This window comes from Apaloderma vittatum, unplaced genomic scaffold (assembly GCF_000703405.1).
Source record: "Apaloderma vittatum isolate BGI_N311 unplaced genomic scaffold, ASM70340v1 scaffold2176, whole genome shotgun sequence".
In the NCBI taxonomy this organism is placed as follows: Eukaryota; Metazoa; Chordata; class Aves; order Trogoniformes; family Trogonidae; genus Apaloderma; species Apaloderma vittatum.
In genome coordinates this window covers 1-22,376 of record NW_009722149.1, presented here as the reverse complement: position 1 = coordinate 22,376, position 22,376 = coordinate 1, and the positions used below count along the sequence as shown (strand labels likewise).

At 46.4% G+C, this 22,376-nt stretch overlaps 1 protein-coding gene across 1 annotated transcript; it reads right to left on the bottom strand.

Annotated features, from left to right (window-relative positions):
* Positions 1–7,070: 7,070 nt before the first annotated feature.
* LOC104275644 (ribonucleoside-diphosphate reductase subunit M2 B) lies at positions 7,071–20,580 on the bottom strand. The gene is made up of 9 exons (XM_009871652.1): positions 20,572–20,580; positions 18,395–18,550; positions 16,685–16,801; positions 15,573–15,706; positions 14,457–14,551; positions 13,070–13,203; positions 9,058–9,162; positions 7,838–7,951; positions 7,071–7,358 (listed from the first exon to the last, which is right to left on the bottom strand). Exons 2-9 carry the CDS (start codon positions 18,518–18,520, stop codon positions 7,206–7,208), a joined length of 978 nt encoding a protein of 325 aa, XP_009869954.1. The 5' UTR covers positions 18,521–18,550; positions 20,572–20,580; the 3' UTR covers positions 7,071–7,205.
* Between the last annotated feature and the right edge of the window lie 1,796 nt (positions 20,581–22,376).

Below are 22,376 nucleotides of genomic sequence, written 5' to 3'. Positions count from 1 at the left end.
AGAGTACATGTAGATTAGTATTACAAGAAACAGAAGAGTTTTAACATACCTGTCAAGAGCTTCATGTTTTTAAAGCATGTAAAACTAATGGGCCCAAGGACACAGCAGAAAAAAATACGGATAAAAATCAAGACAGAGTTAAAAATACAATTATTTTTTACTCATACAGAAGCATTCCTATCCAGATTTTCTCTTGCATACCAACACTGCAATAGGCCATGTCCTAGTGTGAAAACCTCTGTGTTTATCTCAGCAGCTGCACACAGGGTTTCCCCATGAGATTTCTCTGGCCTCAGCATCCTATCGGGAGCCATGAACAGAGGGTGTGCATCCCATGGATGTGACCTGGCCTTATAGCTCAGGAGGACCAGGGATCAAGGAGAAAGGCTCAGCAGCTGGCACCTCTGCCTAGCCGCAGGGCCTGCAGCATCAGCCAGCTGCTGTCCACCGGCAGAAGAAGCCCTCGCTTCACCCTCAAGCCCTGCTTGGTGCAGGAGAAGCTGGGAAAATACTTTTAGGCCCTACATCCTGCTTGGCTGGCAAGAGGAGTTAAGCAGACTGGTCCAGCTGCATGGAAGGGGCTTTTAACTGCAGGAATCGTGGAGAAATGAACCAAGAAGTGTTTTTTCCAAGGCGTTCACCCAAAAACATGGCACATACAGTTGTGGCTGAAGGATGGAATATCTGCAGCCCCCACACACACACACATGGTCCCATTAGCCCACGGAGGGATGAGTGACAGGAGATGGAGGGCACCGCAAGGAGGGAGGCAGCTCTGCCAGGGCTTATTGTAACATCTATTGCTGAAGCAGGTCATTACACATGCTATGAATAAAGTCATTAACACATTTGACTCTTCAGTCGGCTGAACTGCCTGTAATTTAACTCTATTTCCCTTCAAATTGAATGAAAAAAGAAATCAATAACTGATAGGCAAGCCTCTTCTCATGTGGCAGAAGTGCTCACTGTTACAGGTCTGAACCTTGCACCGTGGGTTTTATCATGCTGTGCTGCCCTGGGACCCCACAACCAAGATTTGAACAGCCTTTACTCACTAATCTGGCTTAAGTTCATTAACGGAAATTCTTCTCCACAGCTAGCTAGACAGAAGGAACCCACCAGCCGGGATATACTTCAAAGAAACTTCATTTAAAGCTCATTCTCCCCTGCAGCCCTAGCAACTCAAATGTCCTCCTACCTGTGGAGCTGAGATATCCAAGAGAGAGGCAGGTGTTGGGGGATCTCCCATACATCAAAACGTAGTTGAGATGTTCCTTGACCCAGCTCTGGTCTGGAGAAGCTGCTCCCTAGATGCTACTCTTAGAATTCTGACTCCAAGTCCCATTTTGTGACATGAGGAACAGGCCACTGCCACTGCTGCCAGCACATCTTTTGCCTGCCATACTTCACCTACCCAAGGCATGTCATAGCCTTCAGGAGCCTCCAGACCTTCCCTGGGTGGTCTCAATCTCCTACAAGGTGGCAAACATGACACCTCAGTCTGCCTTCAACTCATCATTCAAAAGGCAGCAGAAGAGCCCATCACACTCTGGAGATCCCCCATGGCAGAGACCAGTGGAGGTGACCACCATCAGCACAGGCCGTTTGGTGACAGACCTGCCAACACATCACAGGTGGAGAGTTCGAACAACCTCCAGTCACTGGCTGTGGAAACAATTCTTGCATTTCCTTGTAAAACAACCCGAGTACAATCTCTTCTGAGCCACGTCTGTGGGCTAAAAAACAGCAACAGGCAGCCAAACTTTTCCTGCAGCTCCCAAGTTCAAGTTAGCTCGCCGTGCCAGAGGCTTTCATCAGATGAGTAAAAACTATTTGCACGTCGAGACTTGCTCTTAACACTTCTCCTGGAACTGCCAACTGACAAGGAAAAAAAAATTCCCACCAACTACTCTGCTGTTCACCCAGAGCCTGCAGTGTGATTTTGGGAGCTTCTCACTAAAAGGTATAACTTAGGGATGACCTGAGACACGACCTTGATGGGGGGGTGGGGGCAGGATAAAAAGCCACCTAAAACCACACCAGCCACGTGAGCACACCCAGCAAGCCCAGGCTGGGGTGAGCAAACGTTGTTCTTGTCAGTGTCTGCCCCTGCTTTGCGAGCCCCATGCTTCACTGCAGACCTTTCATCTAGCACAGGCACTGCGCGCGGGCAAGCCAGGCACGACTTCAGCCTGAGCCACCGCTGAAAGGTCACAGCATCCCCACGCCAGGCATCATGCACAGTGGGCAGAGGCGACCTTGCAGAGCTGCTTACGGCATGCCAGCAGCTTGTGTCTCTAGCCCCACCAAGCAGGAGTTGTGGCATGGCATTTAGGAGGGGCTTGCAGAGACAGGCTTTGAGCAGATCACACAGCAAGTCAGCCAGCTGTCGCTGAGCCTGGCATAGAATTTTTCTGACATTCACAGGGCACCAGAGCGACAGGAGCCAAAGTCAGTCCCTGCTGGTGAAGCTGTGGAAGCATCCAAAGCAACTTCTCATCAATCCCTTGGTCCCTTTTCATCACCTGTTGATAAAGACTTCCTCCTGCCTCTGCAGCAAGTGGCACTCACTACAGGAACAGGCACCACCAGGGCCCAAAAGTGGCCTGTCCCCACGGCAGGAGTCACCACCTTACCCTTGATGGCAGGGGGGAGCCCACACAGCTTGCTGCAGCATCTCTATTCCTCGTACTACAAGCTTGCTAGAGATGCTGCAGCAGTTGCCTGGAGCCATTCTCAGAGTAACATTAACCAAACTGTGTACTACAGAAAAGAAAAAGAAAAAAAAAAAAGAAAAAGAAAAAAAAAAGGGGACTGATAACAGAATCACAGTACCACAGAATGTTAGTGGTTGGAAAGGACCTCTGGAGATCATTGTGGCCCTGCCAGAGCAGGACCACAGAATCTAGGGCAGGTCACCTCAAAAATGATGTTACAGATTTGTCCCCATGAAAACGCCACCAGCCACTCTAGAGACAATGCAGTCATGAACAGTGCAGGCAAAGCAACAGCCAGTCCTGGTGGAAAGACATTTGCCACGTAAACCCTTCAAGCAGATTTGGGAAGAAGGATCTGCAGGGCAGGAGCCTCCGGTCAGCAGAGCTCTGCAAGAGGCTGTGATATTGGCAGCACCACTGCTTGTCATAGAAATCTCATGCCTGTCACTCACAAACCCTCTTTTATTTCATTAGAGGTGTCAAAATGCAACAGGGAATTCCCAAGCCTGTCCACAGAGCTATGCTCAACCAGTTGGCAACCAAAGTTACTGTTCTTCAGAGTGCTCCATACTGGCCAAACAGCTGTTCCTCAGATTTGCCAGTGTGTTAAACTGAAAAAACCTTAGATTAAGATTTCAGTTAGCAGAGCACAGCTCGAGCCTCACGGTTTAGGCAGCCTTGGTTCCTAGAGCCAGATTACGTATGATGGGATGCAAGAAGCCTCTGGCTGTGCCACTGCCGTCATCTGTGCCCAGGGCAGGCAGCTGCCAACAAACCAGGAATAGCACCTCTTAAGCACGGTATTATTACAATGTCCATCTTAGCCCTTCTCCTCCGGGGAGAGAGTCTGCTAAAACCTGACGTTGGAAGGCTTCTCCCTTCAACTCTGCCTCTGTGTATGTGTAGCGTGCACGTCTGTGTACATGTGAAGGTTACACACACATGCACGTGTTTCTACAGAGCACAGTGCAGAGAGCGGTCCCCGGTCACACAAGCATCCTCCTGGCAAGCATATACTCAGCTGCGCATAATATTAACACATCAGCATGTCCAGTGACTGTTTCTCTCCCAGGAGGAGCTCTAGAGAACATAGCGACAGAAACATTAATATTTGCTGACTCAAGGGCTCCACCAGGAGGCAAACGAGCCGGATCATCCCCTCGGAAGGGCTAAAAGGAAGGCGCTCCCGTGGCAGGCTGGGGAGCAACAGGGTGGGGAGGCCAGACTCACTGTTTAACAACATTCAAAGACGAGGATGAGAAACGCGGCAGAATTGAGTCAGCACAGTCGGCCAGGGGGTGGCTGCATCTCCAGGTGTGATGCCACATGCACAGCATCTTCATCTGCAGCAAAAATTGTCCCAGTCCAGCAACATGACCGCTGGGCTATCAAGAAATATGGAAGAGTGAGCTTGCTACTTGCCCTGTCTTCACCCATTTTCTTTTCCTTCCCAGCAAGGGCTGGGAACAGTCACTGACCTACTGCACTCCACAGGGGTTTCATGATGAAAGAGCTGGCCACATGTGGCTGTTGCTGATCAAGTCATGGGGTTTGCTATGACCCATGCGTCTGCTTGACTGAGAACAGCAGGGGCTACAGAGGCCGTTTCGGATGTTAAAAGGTGAGAGAGGTTTCTGCTCACCTGACCAACATGGACACGTCCTTCATCACAAGATGAACCCCTCCAGAAGCACATTCTCTGTCCTGCTGGCTATGATGGGAGTCACGCACCAGCCTTGGACTCCAACCCAGAGCGCAGAGATTAGAGCTCTGAAGCTCTGCCGGGAGAGGAAGGGACCTTGTGCCCCTCATGCCTGTCTCAGGGAGGCACAAAGGGGCAGCAGGGACAAAGCTTTTGACTTGGCACCTCTGAGGGTGCAGATGCCACCAGATGTGGAGCTCTGCCAGCTCAGACCCAGCCTGAATGCAGGCAGGCTTGGCTGTCCCAGCTTGGGGGGCTGAACCCACGCTGCTGCGCCCGGGCACAGTCAGGGCGCACGACTGGAGGGCGCAATGCCCTCGACACATGGGGTACTACACGTCAAAATCACATTTCTGGAGTGTTTCTTCTTTGAATTGAAGGGTCTCCCGAGAGATTTCTCATTGAGGCAGAAAGTTCCAGAAAGGGAAAAAAAAAAATACTTATTTGCTCCCTAGACTGCCAACTCCATTATCAGGAACAAGAAGCAGCAAGTCAGAGTAAAGCACAAGACAGCTTACGGAGGAGAACTTTTAACTTCCATAACCCAAAAGCTGTGAACACTGACTTATGCTGGCACAGCCCAATTTTATCATTTTGGACTTCACAAGAAGACATTTAACTAGCAAACAAAGGCATACTCCTCTCCATATTCCAATTTTACTGAAACTACACACATTTTACACACAAACGGAGTGGGTGCTGCTGTATCACTTTGGTATCACATATACATTTATAGAACCTGAGCACATAGTAGTTTCATATTTGAATACTCTGTATTATCTTAATTCACAATACTCGAAACAAATGCTTTTTAGTACTTTTAGTGACAGAAAAATAGGTTCCATTCCTCCAACAACCCACCCATTTACAACATTTTCTCTTTATTCTCCATCAACACAGTATTTCCAAAAGGTGCTAGATTTTCTCTCCAAGTCCATAGCTCTCTTGCAGTTGCAGGACATGACGTTAGTGAGGGACATCAGTTCCAGCTTTTCTCTGTATTCTCCAGGACTCCCTCTGCCCTCCCAAAGTACCTTACCTCAAATAAAAAGGCTTTTCTGAAGGAAAAAAAAACCAAACTGCCCTGTTTCTTCAATACATACTTATGATCTGTTACTGAAAGCAAACAAAAAGAGTCAGTTTGCCTGCTTATTTTTACACCAGAGCCAACTGTTCACTAGGAATCACACTAAGACACAGTGGGCCTGTTTCACAGAATTCTGGTCCCCTGCGTTATCGCTGATCTGGGTTGGCAAGGAAATAACACCTGTACACGCCACCGCCGATGGGCTGTCAGCTCATCTCATGCCAGGCATATCAAAAGCAGTGCAAGATGTTTGCACCAGCAAGAAAAACTCAGTAAAGCTCTTACACAAATTGCTAAGCACTATGAAAAAATGTTTAGGTTTAACAAAGCAGAACTCTGTCTAGCTCATGTACACTCATTTCACCTTTGGGAAAAAAATGAGCATATCTATTTGCAAATAATCCACCTACAACTGAATAGCATCCCCTCCATCCCAAGTACCACTGCAGTACATTAGCCATTCCTCGGTTGCTCCACTCTGCATGTGACATGGGGGAAAAAATAACTGTTTTCCAGTGTGCACTGGAACACACCAAAAACCAAACAGCAGCCCTTTGTAAAATGCTGCTACTCCATTCTACTTCAAGATTTGGTTTTTAAAGTTTTAATACCTTCCTCCAGAAGCTCTTCTGTGACAATGTTTTCAATAGCTCACATTAAACACACAACCTGAAGCACCTTCATACATCATTGGTGCTTCCTTATAGCCTGAGTATTAAGTTTGTAAAACCTCAAGGGATGATCTCCTTGGCATGAAATGCTTTCTCACCCCATCAATGAACAAATGAAACCAAGAAGGTAAGAATATCAAATCTCCCAGCACAACAAAGGGAATACCCAGGGCTGGCTGTTCCAATGTCAGATGCTGACTGCAACTCAGTGCAACTACAGACTGCTTCAATAAGGCACTTGTTCAGAGAAGCAGGGAAAACCAGGCAGCACAAGGCAAAGAACTACAGAATGTGTCTTCTCTCCACTATTAACTGGCTTGCCTTTCCAAGGACCATTCAGAGTCTACTGGCCTGCTCAGTAACAGCTGTGAAACCAAAACCCCACGTATTTGATTTAAACTTCCATCAACAGGCATCAGCTTTGCAACCAGAGTAAAAACATTTTCAGAGAGAACTCAAGTTAATCGGGAGATCAAGCTGGGTTTAATCCCTGGGGTTAATAAGATCTTAGAGTTCTTTCTTTATTAATGTCTTCCCACATTCACTTATTACTCTATCGGCAGCTGGACAAAAGCTAAGAACTTCCACTCTAGACCAAATCTATAAACATGAAAATAGAAACCATGAAAATAATTTATAGCAACATATATACATAAAGTGATACCTCATGTGGTGTTCAGATTAAATTACCATAACATGAGGTAAATACACAGCTCACTTTCTTAAAACATTACCAAAGTCTTAAAAAAGTAGTAGTATGCAGTTCATTTTTAAAGACACTTATCACAGCAGATGAGTTCAGGGAATCTTTAAAAGGCCATCCTTTTAAAAAGTCATATAAATTTTCTTAAAAGGACTCCCTCTTTTTCTTTTTAAATGAAGAGAAACAGATATATCTACTCCTCAGATAAATAATGTGAAAACCCATGAAAAAAATCCCAGTAGACTCCAATTCCAGAAGAGGAAATGCTTCACAGCAGAAACTGAGACAGGGAAAAGGAAAGAGTCACTGTTCATTTGCTAGGTTATCAAAAATCTGCATCCAGAGTGAAGACATTGTCCATTGTTTCTGCCATAACAGCAAAACGTTGATATTCTGAAACTCGCTTCTCAAAGAAGTTTGTTTTTCCTTCCAGAGAAATGTTTTCCATGAAATCAAAAGGATTTTCTGCATGAAAGACCTGGGGAAGGGAAACACTATTACATTGGTGATTCTGGTGGGTTTTTATAAAGCATTGTTACTACCCTAACAAACAAAACAGTCAAATCCTCTCAAGCTAGATCTTCCCTTGCCATGACTAACATGCTGTAAAATCCAGAGACGCCTATTTAAGCAAATTCAGTACTGTCATTCCCCAGGAGTTTGGTCCATGGTAAAGTTCACCCACGCAAGGTGCTTTGAGGACTGCAGCACAGGAGTACAGTGTAAGTTTCCCATTACAAGCCTGCAGAGCAGCTGAAGAGAAACAATGGCCTAAATTATTCTTGCTCTTTTAAATAGTGAGCCATATATATTAATGCTGTGATTTCAGCTGTCACTCATGGAAAGTACAAGCATTAAATATCACCTGCTCTCAGGTACATTAAAAAAGTGCTTTGTGCTGACAGCTTTCCTGGGCTGTTCTGGCAGGCCAACATTTTGGGCAATTCCATCTCTTACCTTCGAGAAGCCAAGCTCCATCAGTAACCGGTCTGCACAAAATTCAATGTATTGTTTCATCAAAGTGCAATTCATTCCAATCAGACCTACAGGTAATGCCTCTGTTAGAAACTCCTAGAAGTTAAAACACAGACAACATTTAGAGAAACGAAATTTAAGGAGGGAAAAAGAGAGAAGACACCTGTGCTTCACAGTAACACAATTTGTGATATTCCAGGCTCCCCAGGCAGTCATCTGAATAAATAACTTGCATCACTAAAGTCAACAATATCTGCTGTTTTCAGTACCTGATTGTCTCTTCCTTTATTTTGAGCACGTTCTTCTGGAGAGGGCACAAGGATTTTTATTACTACCCCTCTCATCTGCCTTTCCCCCCCCCCCCCCCCAACATCCCAAGCCTCAGTGTAAGCTTGAGTTCCAAGTTCAATAAAACCTACAGACCCTACTAGTGGGAGCAGGAATAGATTTAGAAATCTCCAGTTTTTACCTTGGCTTCTAGACATCATAGAACAACAAACTGGAGAGGATAGTGAGATATACAAGTGCTGAACCCAGCCATGTATACATTTAGGCACCAATGCAGTACCTGTCAGTGTCATGAGGTGAAGCTGGGGCGCTTGTCATCATCACAGGAATTAGTAAACAGTAGATTGTAAACTACAATCCTGCGAAATACCCAGCAGTGCAGAAAGCTGCAGTTGCAGATGGATAGCACTTCATATGAAAGACCCTGACAGCAACCTCAGAAAAAGTCAAGAGTCCAACACAGTACACGTGACCAGAACAGAGCCTGTCTTCTCCCGAGGACAGGCAGGGATGTGAATATGGTAGGGAGAGATAAAGATCCTGAAAGGGCAGAGGTAAACAAACTCTTCTCTAAGAGACAGCTGCAGTTGGACTAGATGATTGTTGTAGGTTCGTTACTGCTGAATCTATTCTATTCTATACTAAATAAGACAGCCTTTCTTCTTTTCAGTTGCTAAAGAGGAAATCAGCTGCCAGCTTCAGCTTCTCACAGCTGCTTGACAACTGAATGAGAAAAAGTCTCTGACTCTTACTATCAATGTAAAGAAAGAGGAAAAGAATGGTACAATGCACCAGGGAATCAGGACTGAGTCATGTACCAAACATGGAAACCCAAAAGCTAGAGGTGAGTTTGTTTATTTTTGCATGTAAGACTACTCCTGCATTGCCCATAATGCTGTCATGGCCAGGCTTACCTGCTCAATTTCAACAGCATTAACGATAATCTCACGGACCCGCTCTTCTGATGGTCTGTTCACTAAATAATGGAACATCAGACAAGCAAAATCACAGTGTAGGCCCTGAAATAACAGAGAATAATTGAAAAAGGAAAGAAAAAAAAACCTTCAGTTTTTCCCTGCTCCACTTAGTTTGCTCTTACTTTGAGGCGACCCCATTCAGGTTGAAGTTCCCGAGTCCTTTGAAAGCTACTACATGTAGCAGGCACTTCTAATTTATAATCCAGTTAGCAACATCTGAAATCCAACAGATGCCACCTATGCCAAAGTAACACTCAGTGTACAGGTTTCTCCAGTAAATACTTTTGAGAGTTGCTCTACTGTGAGGGATCCTGCCCAGAGTCCTGCTGGGTTCCTGCCATCTCATCGGAGATGCTTTTGCACAGACTCTTACACCAAGACCTGCAAAACTACCTGGCAGTTAACACGGTGTATTGGGCTTGCCTGGCCAGATTTTGGTGGCGGGGGGAGGTCTGTAAAGGGTGGCTTCTGAAAGAAGCTGCTAGAAGCAAGAAGTTGCTAGAAGCTTCCCCAGGTCTGATGGAACCAAGGCCAGCCGGCTCCAAAGACGGACCCGCTGCTGGCCAAGGCTGAGCCCGTCAGTACTGACAGGATAGGAACGCCTCTGTGAAAAAATATTTAAGGAACGGGAAAAAAGAACTGCACCACAACTCACAGAGAGAGACAGAGTGAGAATATGTGCAGACACAAAGGTCAGTGAAATGAGGGGGTGAGGATATGCTCCAGGCGCCAGAGCAGGGACTCCCCTGGGCCACGGTGAAGACTACGGTGAGGTAGGCTGACTCCCTGCAGCCCATGGGTGTGACGGGGTGTAGATGTCCACCTGTAGCTCATGTAGGATCCCACGCCAGAGCAGGTGGGTGTCTGAAGGGGGCTGTGATCCCGTGGGAAGCCTGTGCAAGAGCAGGCTGGCTGGCAGGACTTGTGATGCCGCAGGGGACTTGCTGCTGGAGCAGCTTCCCCTGAAGAACTGCACCCCATGGAGAGAATCACGTTGGCGCAGTGTGCGATGAATTGTCTCTCACAAGAGGGACCCCACAAAGGCCCAGGGGAAGAATGAGTCCTCCTGCCCTGAAGGAAGAAGTGGAGGAGGCAACATCAGATGAGCTGACCACAACTCCCATTCCCTGTCCCCCTGCGCCGCTCAGGGTGAGGAGGTGGATAAGTTGGGATTGATGTTGAGCCCCAGAAGAAGGGAAGGGTGGGGAGAAGGTGTTATTTTTAAGATTTGGGGTTTTTATTCCTCACTACTTTTCTTTGATTTGTTCTTTAACAAATTTAACTAACTTCCCCAAAATCACATCTGTTTTGCCCAGGATGGTGGATGTGGGTGATCTCCCTGTCCTTATCTGAAACCCTTAGCGCTTTGATATAGTTTCTCCCCCTGTCTAGTGGAGAAGGAGGGGTGAGAGAGTGGCTGTGTGGGCACCTGGCCACTGGCCAGGGTCAAACCACTACACACAAGCTGTTTACGTGCTCCCCAAATTGTTATACCTGCACAGAAACACTTGTTTTAAATTATTTCAGCAGTATTTCTTCCCTTGCTTCTTCTTCAGCATTTTCAGTTTACAACCACCAAATCCAAGATTAACAAGTCATTGTCTCCACATAACGTACAGGTACTGTAAGGAATTTGCTACCACAACGTCCACAGGTTTGTGAAACTTCAGGCTAACTCAACCCACCCTCACATTTCACCCAGCACAGAGCCCAGTAAAATTCCCTTGAGATTTCCAGAAAAGTCTCCAACCAAGATAAAACAACATCAGGAGATGAGCAATCCCTCACAGTCTGAGGCAGGTACCAGATGACTGCTCCAAGAGGTGCCTCAGTTTCTGTTCGAGCTTGAGGCTTCGGCTTTAGCCATACCCACCACTGCTAGACTAAAAGAGCTAAAAGAGCACTGTGCTACCCTCTCTCCTCTCAACAGCAAGGTGGTGATGACAGACCGTAAGCACGACGACGGAACTTCCGGAGTGAAAACCAGGTTTTGGCACACTATCGGCCAAAGAGAAGTTTGCCAAATCAAAAGAAGGTTTTGGCAGATTATGGGCTATAAGACAATTCAGGGTCAAAACTAAAGCAAGAAATGCTACAAACCCCTTGTGTTTTAGGTCTTGAAACAGCCCTGAAACAATGTAATTTGGGAAATGCTTCCCCTCAGGGACAGCATTAGCTGGGAACTTTCCAGTAGGGCTTCCCGTGGTCATGTCCAGGGCAACATCGCCAGCAGGACACAGGACATGCCCAGCCTCTCACCTGAGCCAGTGTGCTCCGCTGACTGGTGCTCCCAGCAGCTTTGCACCTTTAACAATCAGAAATGCACAAGGTCAAAGAACAGCCTGGGAACAAAGCCTGCAGCTCATAAAAAAACCCCATATTGAGCGTTAACCATTTATCTATTCAGGTGCATCAGAAAACTGTGTGGTTTTCCATTGTGGATGCTTTTGTAACAGCATTTCCTGGTTTTTGATGCAGGTGCTGTGTGCACCAAGCCTTGCCCTTTGTAACAGCTCTGCTGTTGGAATTATGCCAGCGGAGCTCAAGACAAAGTCAGTCTTTTGGTGCTCGGCTCTGCAGAGAAGTAGTTGCACTGCTATATAGAGGAACTTACACGTCATTCACCTGCAAGCGATCCTTCTAACAAACAAACACTTCCACACTCAAATCGATCAGTCCACGATGACTCACAGAAACAGAAGACACAAGGAAGGTCAAGGCTCAAGGACTTTTCGGTTTCCTTTACCGATCATATCACTTCCTTCAAAAGTGTCTTTTAATTTAAAGGCATCTTGTAAGACGCCTCCTTTCAAATCAGTTTATTTCATCCATGGAAATTACTTCCATTATGATAAAGCCCTTTATTCTTTTAGACCAACTCCGTTAAGTTCAAACCACTAGCATGTTTATATCACATACAAAACTGGTCTTTCCACTTTTTCAGTGCTGACAGCACCTTAAAGTGCCTTAAAGACAGGCCCCAACCTTAAGCAACCGCTGCCAACTGGCAAGCAGCAGTACAGGAAGCAGTGAAAAGAAAGGGCAATTATCAGAACGTGGCCTTCCACATTCTGCGTGCTCACACACAGCCCCTCGGACACATCCCAGCTGAGGCCAATAAGCACTCTCCTGGGACCCACAGCAAGGGGCAGATGAAGAGTGGTACAAGGAAGACACTTGAACCTATTTGAAGCAGATGAGGAAGGCTCAGTCATGTCCTACCTAGGTCCTTGCCCGAGCCAGGTTGCAGTGCAGTTGGGGACCATGAAATTTTGTGTAATACTGTAAAATATTTATGTTTACTCCCTTTAAAACCAGGTATTTCTGCTGAGGGACCTAGCAGCACCCAAGCTTTAAGTTCATGAGTAACTTATAGCTAGGAGTCTGCTTCTTTTCCCTTTTTACAAATATTCTAGGAATAGCCCATTCCTTTATAGGATTCCAATCTTCCCACATGTCAGCAGTTACAGCTCCTTCATCAGGCTGCAGAAACAGAATTGGGCACTGCTCTGGAGCAATGAAGTCTCTGTGCTGCCTTGGAAGTGATGTTAAAGCAGATGCAGAAGGCTTCCTGCAGGAGAAGCTCTAGGGACCATGTTCTGCACTTACCTGGCAGGTAACCAGGACCTCGTCCTACCAGAACAGTGGATCTTCCCTGTAAAACCTTGCTGCTGACACCAGCTAGCAGAGAACCTACTCGGACTTCTACCACCTCCTTGGCCTCCAGCACTGTCAACATTAAAAAGGCTTCATCCCATCTAGAAATGCACCCCCTACTTGCTGCTGGATTCTCTTTTTCGTTGGTTCCTACCCAAACACTACTTTCTGCTCTCTTCGCCTTCCCTCCAACTCTCCCTACCACCAGAAACAGGTCACTCTGTCAAGACTCTGCCTTTCCCCTGGAAACTCACTTTCCTTCCCAGACAGTATGTAGGACATGACGCATTACCTCATCTCTGCTAATCAGTTCATTGGAGAAAGTCAGTCCAGGCATCAGGCCCCTCTTCTTCAGCCAAAATATGGCAGCAAAGGAACCCGAAAAGAAGATTCCTTCGACTGCAGCGAAGGCAACCACTCTCTCACCTGTTTAACATAACAAATTTTCAGTTAGACACAAAATACCGTATCACTCATCAGCAAGATGCATGATTTACATCAGACAGACCAACGCGGAGAGCAGCAATCCCCTTTGCAGCAACAGGTGCTCTCTGACCACATCTTTCAGCAGAACCTGAGGCAAACCCAGTCTCCACATGCAGCAGCACTTAACCACGGGCAACTCCAGCAGAACTGAAGAACCAGGGCACCCACTGAAACTGCCACAGGTCAGAAGGGAAAGAATGTAATTGTTCAAAGTAGCCAAGACATCAGTACTCCTTTACCTCTTTCTCCTTAAACAAAAATATCCCTACAACTCAATTTCAATTTTTTTGAGAATCTACATAAAAACCATATCCTTAGAAGAATGGAAGAACACCAAACATAACTCATCAAGACACAAGTAACCATTTATGTTACCTCACCTCTCACCCAAGAGCTTTATTGGTCCCAGTTCTCTACAAGAATGTATTTCTTCAGACTACAAGATCATCTGACTTCTTAGTGAAGACACATCATTCCATACACTCTATTTTAAACACCTTCACAAGACCCTTGCGTATATTCTAACATGAAGAGGTTTTGCATTAAGTGCTGGTGCCTTTTGCCAGTGAGAACTGTAAAGGATTTTGTTTAAAAAAATAAAGCCAAAATAGCCAGATGTCCCATTTCCTCTATGAGATGCAAATGCCATCTGCTGGCTCATCTGAAGAAATTCAAGTTAGGAAAAACCAGAACAATACGAATTTACAAGTACCACAGAAGTTACTGAGGAAGGAATTTGTCTGGCAACACTAAAAAGCTCCTAGATTACTTACAGAGAGGAGCGGAGGAAGGCTGCTCATACAATACAAGTTCAATGAAGCACAAGACGGAATATCAGCACAGTGTTTACTACATTCCACCTGACTAGCAAGCATACAAAGGACACGCTGAAACAAAAATCGCCCATCAGCGCACCATGTAACATGAGCACACTGGGAGGCTGACAGTCCACAGAACAGATGCAGCAATCAAACCCTCAGCATAAGAAATCAACCAAAGCTGCAGAGACCTGCAGGTCTCCAGGCCAGGTCCCCAAACTGGAAGGAACTTCTAGTTCTTTAGTTAAACCAGAGACTCACGAGCCACTGCATCATCTGTGGAGAATTTAATTTCATTTCCAGGGATGCAGCTGACTCCCAGAGGATTAGTTTGTGACATGTGCAACAGAAACAAGTTTTTAAGGAGCTACACACCAAAAGTGGATTCTCTGTCTTCAATCCACTTCAGAGCCCAATCTGCTTTCTTCTTGACACAAGGCATTGTTTCAATAGCATTAAATAAGAAATCCCTATAGAAGAAAACAAAGAGAAAATATCAAAATAACAAGAAGTGTTTTACATACATCTGCCCTGGTTGTACCTACCGGCTCTACCAGACAGAGGAACTCCTTATGCGAGGTTCTGAGCTAACCCAAGTGAGAGATTGCTCCCACCCCAAAGGGCAGATGATCTTTGGTAACAAGGGCACAGGGAGGCAGATGTGCAAAAAATAACCCCAAGGTCTCAGAGGAGGAAAAGTGCAGAGATGGGAAGTGAACTCCATCCCAGGAGTGCCACCCAGACCATGCTCTCATACTTCAAGCAAGATGGCAGCCCCTTCCTAGTCACCGAGCTAAACCTCATCCTGCTCAACTCCACAAAAGAAACTGGACAATTTCCATGAGCACAGACTCTGTTCCCACGCTAAACACCTGAATGGAAATCTTATGGTCCTCCCACTGCCACCACACAGGTTGCCAGCATGGGAAACCAAGTTTTGCCTGGCCATTGCCAAGGTGGACCTTCTGAGGGAAGGTGCTTCTTTTTAAATGTATTACTGTTCTCCAGAGAACAAAGGTGACGGCACTCTTCAAATAACCCAATACTTGAAAAATAAGCAGTTCTTGTATGAAAAAAGCATCAACAACAAAAAAGCTGAAAGGATGCAATACATTGATAAGTGTATGGTAGAAACACTCAAACTGCACTCAGCTACTCAAAGATCTTTTGCTGATGTAAGAACAAGCACCTCAGGAGCACAATAACCACAAGGAGCTTGTCTAACCTTTAATAACACTCTACACAGTCTGCACTTCTTGCATTCAACGATTTATACAAATATTAATTAACCTTCTGACACTCCCACACAAGCCTGTTGGTCAGTAATACCTCTATCCATTTTGGGGGTCAGACATGCAGGTCTTGAAAGCCTTAAGGAACCATCCCCAACTCCCCCAGTAAGACAGTATGAAAGAGAAGACAGCTGCTGCTGCCCAACAACAGTGGTGCTGGACTAGGTGACAGATTTCCCACAGACATCCAGCGGTTTACCTTTTTTCAGGATCTTTGATGTAGGTGTCTATGAGCAAGCTGTACATCTCTGAGTGAACGTTCTCAATGAGAATTTGAAAGCCATAGAAACAACGAGCTTCTGGGATTTGCACCTCCTGACTAAAACGAGACACCTACCAAAACCAGAAAGGCACAGCAATGAGTGCAGCAATACCAGTCCTGTGTGACAGTACTCTTAAGCTTAAAGGGAGAGACAACAGATCTCTACCACAGAGAGAGGCTGGGAGCAATTCAGCCCCACAGTATTCACAGATATGTCAATAGGATAGGTGTGGCGCAGAAGAAAAACAAAGCAAGCTAGCTAGAAGAAAATACACCTGCTCTGCATATTGCAGAGAAAGCTGCAATGAAGCATGAGGGCACACGTACACAGGAGAACAGCAAAATGCTGCAATTGCAAACATTTCATATCAAACAAAGCCTCTTTTTGTTCATCATTCAAAAATCAGTATAAGACTTGTTCATGCAATATATGCACACAATACTGTGACATATTCCATGCTACAGACATTCAAGATCTAAACTGGGCATCTGCAGTCACATACCACTGATAACTTGTGGTGTGACACTCTGCAGCCCAGAACTTATTTCAGCAGAAGGATTTCCTCATTTTGTTAGCAGCACCCACTTACAGCCCTAAAAGATTCTGGGCTGTCATTTGGTGAGAGAAAAAATGAAGACTACAGAGCAAGGCACAGCACAATCTCTTCCTACTTCTCATCTAACACAAGTATGGTAAGAAGCATAGCAGGCAGGTTGGATTAGATGATCTCTAAGGTCCCTTCCAACCCAAGACATTCTATGATTCTATGGTTCTATGATTCTATTAATTCATTAAGAAATACAAATCAGCACAGCCAGGCAGAAGGACGAGCTTAGAAAATGTGTTCAAGACTGACATGATTTGGAGTCTTGCTTAGCCACAGCTGACCCAGTTTAACCCAGACACTAGCCCCTTGGCATAGGTGAGATGTTGGAAAGGAAAAAAATGTACACACTTAATAAACTTATGCATTAACGTGAGAAAACCAAAACTAAAATCCAATAAGCCAATATAATGAATATTCAAGTACTGTATAAAGCTTTCTCACCAGGTTTTCATTTACAATTCCATCACTGGCTGCAAAAAATGCCAGAACATGAGAGATAAAATATTTTTCATCTGCTTTCAATTTGTTCCAGTGAGGAAGGTCCTTTGACAAATCAACCTAATGAAAAGAAAAAAAGAAAAACGTTACTGCCCTGTCATTCTGTAAGAACAGAAGCAGCCTTGTCAAATGACAGAGACGGAGTTTTGCTCTTAAATCTTCACGTCAAGAATTTCAACACATGTGAGCATAAAAGACGACACACAGCAGTACTGCTGTCGCCCTCTGCAACAGTAACATCATGTGTTTGCTTCGCAGTTTATGCTTTTGTAATTTGGAATAAAAATCAGTGTCTATTGCATTATAAATAAATTGTGGCTTTAAGAGCATCAGTATCTTTCTGTCAGAAGGGTGAACATGCACCAACAAGTAGAGCTCACTCTGAGACACCTAAACTCTGCTTTAAATAAATGCTGATACTCCAAGAAACCTATACCCAGGTGTGCCAGAAGATGGACTGAGGAGGCTTTTGCCTTTGGCAGATGTTCAGTCTCTGTCCTGCCACAGAACGGCCTGGAGCAAATTCTGGGTAACTGCTCTCGTCTACCAAACTGAACTCTAGCTATGGTAGAAAACCACAACTTCCTTTGCATAGGTCTTTTTTGTTTGTTTGTTTGTTTGTTCAGAGGGGCTTCTGAATCACAGCAGCAGTTAAGCAGGGCCAGATGTGAGAAATATAGAGGCATAAAAACTTATATATGTGTGTGTATAAACATGTATGCACATATGAGTGTATATAAATACATACACATACAAACCAGTTTTACAGTTAACTTTCCAGTTCATTTAAAAATGCGCCAACAGGTGGTGGACAGTGTAAGAAACCAGTAATATGGCAAAAGAACAAAGCTGATGAGGCAGGAAAATGCCTTTTCTTTAGCAGTTTAAATTCACCTCTACTGCAACAGGGCACCAAGCCTCCCAGGCAGGCAGTGGAACAGCACTTATATGGGCAGCTGCTCCCCACCACCGCAGGATGCCTTCTGGCCTATTTGGAGGCTGCCGGTGCTTTCAGCTCACTCCTCTGCAGTTGCAGATCACTGCTCACAAACGAGCAAGGGCTGCAGAAGCTGAGTTGAAACAATCAGCTCAGCTGGCAAGTAATCACTCCAGATCTGAGCAATGTTTAGAAGCCTCCACAGCTGCAAGCATAGCGAGCCGAGTACCACTCAGGTCTGGCAAAATTTACAGCTTGTATTATAACACGTGGCAATCCTCTAACCAGGGCATTTAGGAGTAAATTAGAAGCATTTTTAGCAAGTGTCCCTGATTACTACCACCTTTCTGCAAATTAGGTGCCTAACATTAAAGAAGCATTCACATGAAATTGCCCAGAAATCTTACATGGGCAAGGAGGTGACAGCAGGGTAGGAGCTATCTGACCACAAATCAGAGCTATCTGACTTACATACCATAAAAGCATCCCAGGATACAATTCCACCTCATCCTACACCAAAAATCTAACCCAGTTCCCTGTGGAAGTAGTTTGTTTTCTGCTTTCCATGAACAGAGCCCTACTCTGGTGCAGACACCTCATCTTTGATGCGATTAACTTCAGCCCTCACAGTACAGGAGCCAGCAGCAGAGCTAGGAAGGAGGCGTGAGGACCCTGGTCTGAGCATCTTGTGCCAACACACTGGCCCCAGGGCTCACCTCTTCTGCTGTCCAAAAGGAGGCCTGAGCCTGTTTATACATTTTCCATATGTCTGGATACTGGATAGGGAAGATGACGAACCGGCGGGGATTTTTTCTGAGAAGAGGCTCCTCCTCAGGGTCCATGCCATTTTCAGCAGCACACGGAGAAGAGCTCTGAAGATAAAGCACAGTTCTGGTTAAGGTTGTAGTTACGTATTCCTCCTCTTCCCCATATCCCAAAGATGTGGTTCAAAAGCCCCTGGTGCCATGCTGACACTCGCCTGCCCTCCTTGGGTGGATGCACTACCCATTCCCAGGGTACCTGCCCCCTCGCCCTCTATCCATGCTCCTGCTGCTGGGATGGCAGTGCTGCCCATCTGCCTGGCACCGCTTGCACAAACCACCCATCCCAGGTGCGTCGGTGCCAGGAAGCACCTGACGCCTGCGTGCCGAAGAGAGATCCCTTCTGCAGTGTAGGGAGGAAATCTGCCCCGGAAGACAGCAGCCGCTGCAGGAGATATCACAGAATCACAGAACGGCTTGAATTGGAAGAGACCTTAAAGACCATCTAGCTCCAACCTCTCTGCCATGAGCAGGGACATCTCCCACTACACCAGGTTGTTCAAATCCCCATCCAGCCTGGCCTCAAACACTGCCAGGGATGAGACATCCACAACTTCCCTGGGCAACCCAGTCCAATGCATCACCACCCTCATTGTAAAGAACTTCTTCCTAATTAATGTCTAATCTAAATCTACCCTGCTCTAGTTTAAAATCATTGCCCCTTGCCCTATCACCACCTGCCCTTGTAAGCAGTCCCTCCCCAGCTTTCTTGTAGGGTTCCTTCAGGTACGGGAAGGCCACTATAAGGTCTCCCTGGAGGCTTCTCCAGGCTGAACAGACCCAACTCCCTCAGCCTGTCTTCATAGGAGAGGTGCTCCAGCCCTTTGATCATCTTTCCAGCTCTTCTCTGGACCACCTCCAACAGATCCATGTCATTCTTGTGTTGGGGTCTCCAGAGATGGATGCAGTACAGCCGGGTCAATGCATGCTGCTGCCAGCCTGCATCCAGTATCTACACAAGGCTCACCGACCAGGTTACCTCCAAATCAATCACTTTACATCGAGCTGGATGGACTTTCTTAAAAATGCTGTGAGAACACAGCAACCGATCCCGTTTGGTAGAGGAATGGCCCTGTGACACAGAGTCTCTGCATGGAGGTTCGTGTGTGTGATCCTGAGGTTAGCACGCACACCAGCACGGGTCTGGAGGCTGACCCTCGAGTGCTGGTATGAAGCAGTGTGTCTCGTTCCAACAGCAAGAAAACCCCTATATGGAGTCACCCGTTTTCCACCCTGCTACCTCTGCACAGGCTCCTGGACAACGCCTATGCACAGCTCTTCCTCAGAGAGCTACCAGCCCGGCTGACATTTAGGAGACAGGCCAGTGAAGAGCAGCACAGAGAGGGCACTCCACGAGCAGGGCCTTCGCCTCACCTCCAGCTGGGGACATCTGCTCCCGGGATCAACACCAGACAGCATCCCTGCCAGGCGGGTCACTGAGCACCTACTGAAGACAGCAGCTGTGAAGAGCCATCAGGACAGCAGGCTACAACCTCTGCAGAAGCGCTGGTGGCTCACACTGGTCAAAGGTTTTGTCAACAGGACGTCTTTCTGGGCCAGTTCTGAGATGCCACAGACAAGTGTGGAGGATAACTATGCACAGGTGGTATATGAGGTATCACATATAATACAGCAAAAGATTTTGAATACCATTGCTTCTACCCTCCTAGAAGCTGACAGTCCTCTCCTTACCCAGTCTGCTTGTAACCACTCACATAATACGAAATCCTTCACTTCAGTTTGGAAAATACCCTCAAATAAATAATTCTACTCACATTTAAAAAACAAACAAAACACAAACACACATGTGCATTGCACAGCTGGCACACTTATCAGAGATTCCCAAAGAAAACACATTCTAGGTTACAATTTTGCCACTTTACTGTATTTTTTAATGTTGCTCTATTACATGAGACGAACTTCCCAGCATCATCTGGTAGAGTCTCTGCTGAAAGTCACAAGACTGCAAGACCCGCTGCATTGTCCAAGATGTAGACACAGCTGCAGTAACCCACTGAAACCCAAGGGAGAATTTGGGCCCGGTGGGGACGGCACCGTGCCGTAGCACACACCTTCTCAGGGCCTGCCACACAGCTAGCATCTCCATCTGCTTCTGCGCCGGCCTTCATCCTTGAAAAACAAAACACTGCAAAAGTCCTCCTTGTTAGTCTAGTGTTTTTCTGAGTAAAATCCTTATACACTGCCGCAGGACTATCCCCAAGCATTTAATTTGGCCTAGCAAGGCAGACTAGCAGTTACCAACATCAGCCTTGAAGTTCCTGAGACACTCAAAAGCCAGTACACAGGGAGATAACTTGAAAAATGCTTCTTGTGTACAGAAAGGAAGTAGAGTAAAGCAGGGCAGGAAAACTGGAGACCAACACTGAGACAAGGAGCATTTGTCATTTTTCCAATGGCCTTTAACAGCTGCCATGCCATAGGCCACAGAGAGAGGGGTCAACACATCAGAAAAGCTGTCAGTGCACAGTGAGACAGAAAGGCAAGAGAAGAAAAGGCCCCTGAAGCAGTGTTTACACCCTCGCAGAGCCCTGACGGCAGGAAAGCCGAAGGATGGCTTCCAGGAATCAAAGACTCAGAGTGAACGCAAGACCCTGAGAAGTACCACCACACAGAACTGGAAATTAGTAAAAGTTGTTTTAAAAATAGGGGTGGGTTTGGGTGGGTTTTTTTAGAGTTTTAAAAAAATGAAGGGTCAGCCCACAGAGACTACACTTTCCCCTCAACCCACCTCCCCTAAACCCTTCTGGGGTGGAACGGAGTTTCACAGGCAGGCTCCACTTCCAAAGTTGGCTGACAGGTGGCTCCCGGCTACCAGACAGTCCCGTCTCTCTCCATTTCAATTTCCATTCCTCTTAGCCAAAGTTTTATCAGAGTGACACTCATTACCTAGCCTGCTTGTTAACACAGTATATGTCTTGGTACAACTCGGTTGAAAATTGTTGGAAAATCATCTTTAAACCAGTTTCACATGCAGGGCATGCTCTGATCACTGCCAGGGCTTCCAAGCAGCCACCTCCTAGTGCTGAAGGAGCACAGGTGTCCCCAGCCCTGCCTTCCTGGGCCAGAGGGGAGCTGGAGAAGGTAACAGTCACTATGCTGACAAGTTTCCTGCTTTCAATCTACACCCCAGACCTTTTTCTTAATCCTTTGACAGTGCATAAAACAGTCAACACTCATCATAATAACGAAGAGTATCCAGTTTATGATGCAAATATGCTGCTTTCTGCTCAGGTAACATGAGCCAAATGCATAAAAGAGCTGAAGTTGCAGGCACAGCCCAAGCCCTGCTCCAACAGGGTCAGTAAGAGCAGACTGTCCAGAACCACATACAGCTCAGGGTTCACTATCTCCAAGGATGGCAACCACACAACCCCTATGCCAGGATTTGACCACCTTCACAATAAACAAGAGCCTCCTTATTGCACAAATGGAACCTCCTGTGCTTCAGCTCATGTCTGCTGCCTCCGGTCCAGTCCCGGGGCACCACCAAGAGAAGCCTGGCTCTGTCTCCTTCACTCCCCATCCTGGACGCACAGGACTGCTGTTTGCCCCTGGCAGGGCAGAGTGAGCACCTTCTCACCGTGGGTACTGCAGGACGCTGTTCATAGAGAGAAACACTAAGAGGCCTTTAGGCTTGTGTTTAACACAGCACACCCCAGCTTTCAAAGACTTGAATGCTGCTGAGACCTACAGGTTTGGGAGGACCATGTGGGTTTCTCCGCTGCGACGATCCTTCGTCCGCGCACACCTCGGCCTGGCCTCGCAGGGCCGTGCTGGGGAGAGCCCGGAGGGAGCTCAGACCCTCCCGGGGACAGAATCTCCCAGTCCACAGGGGCCGGGAAGTCCGGAGTCGCCG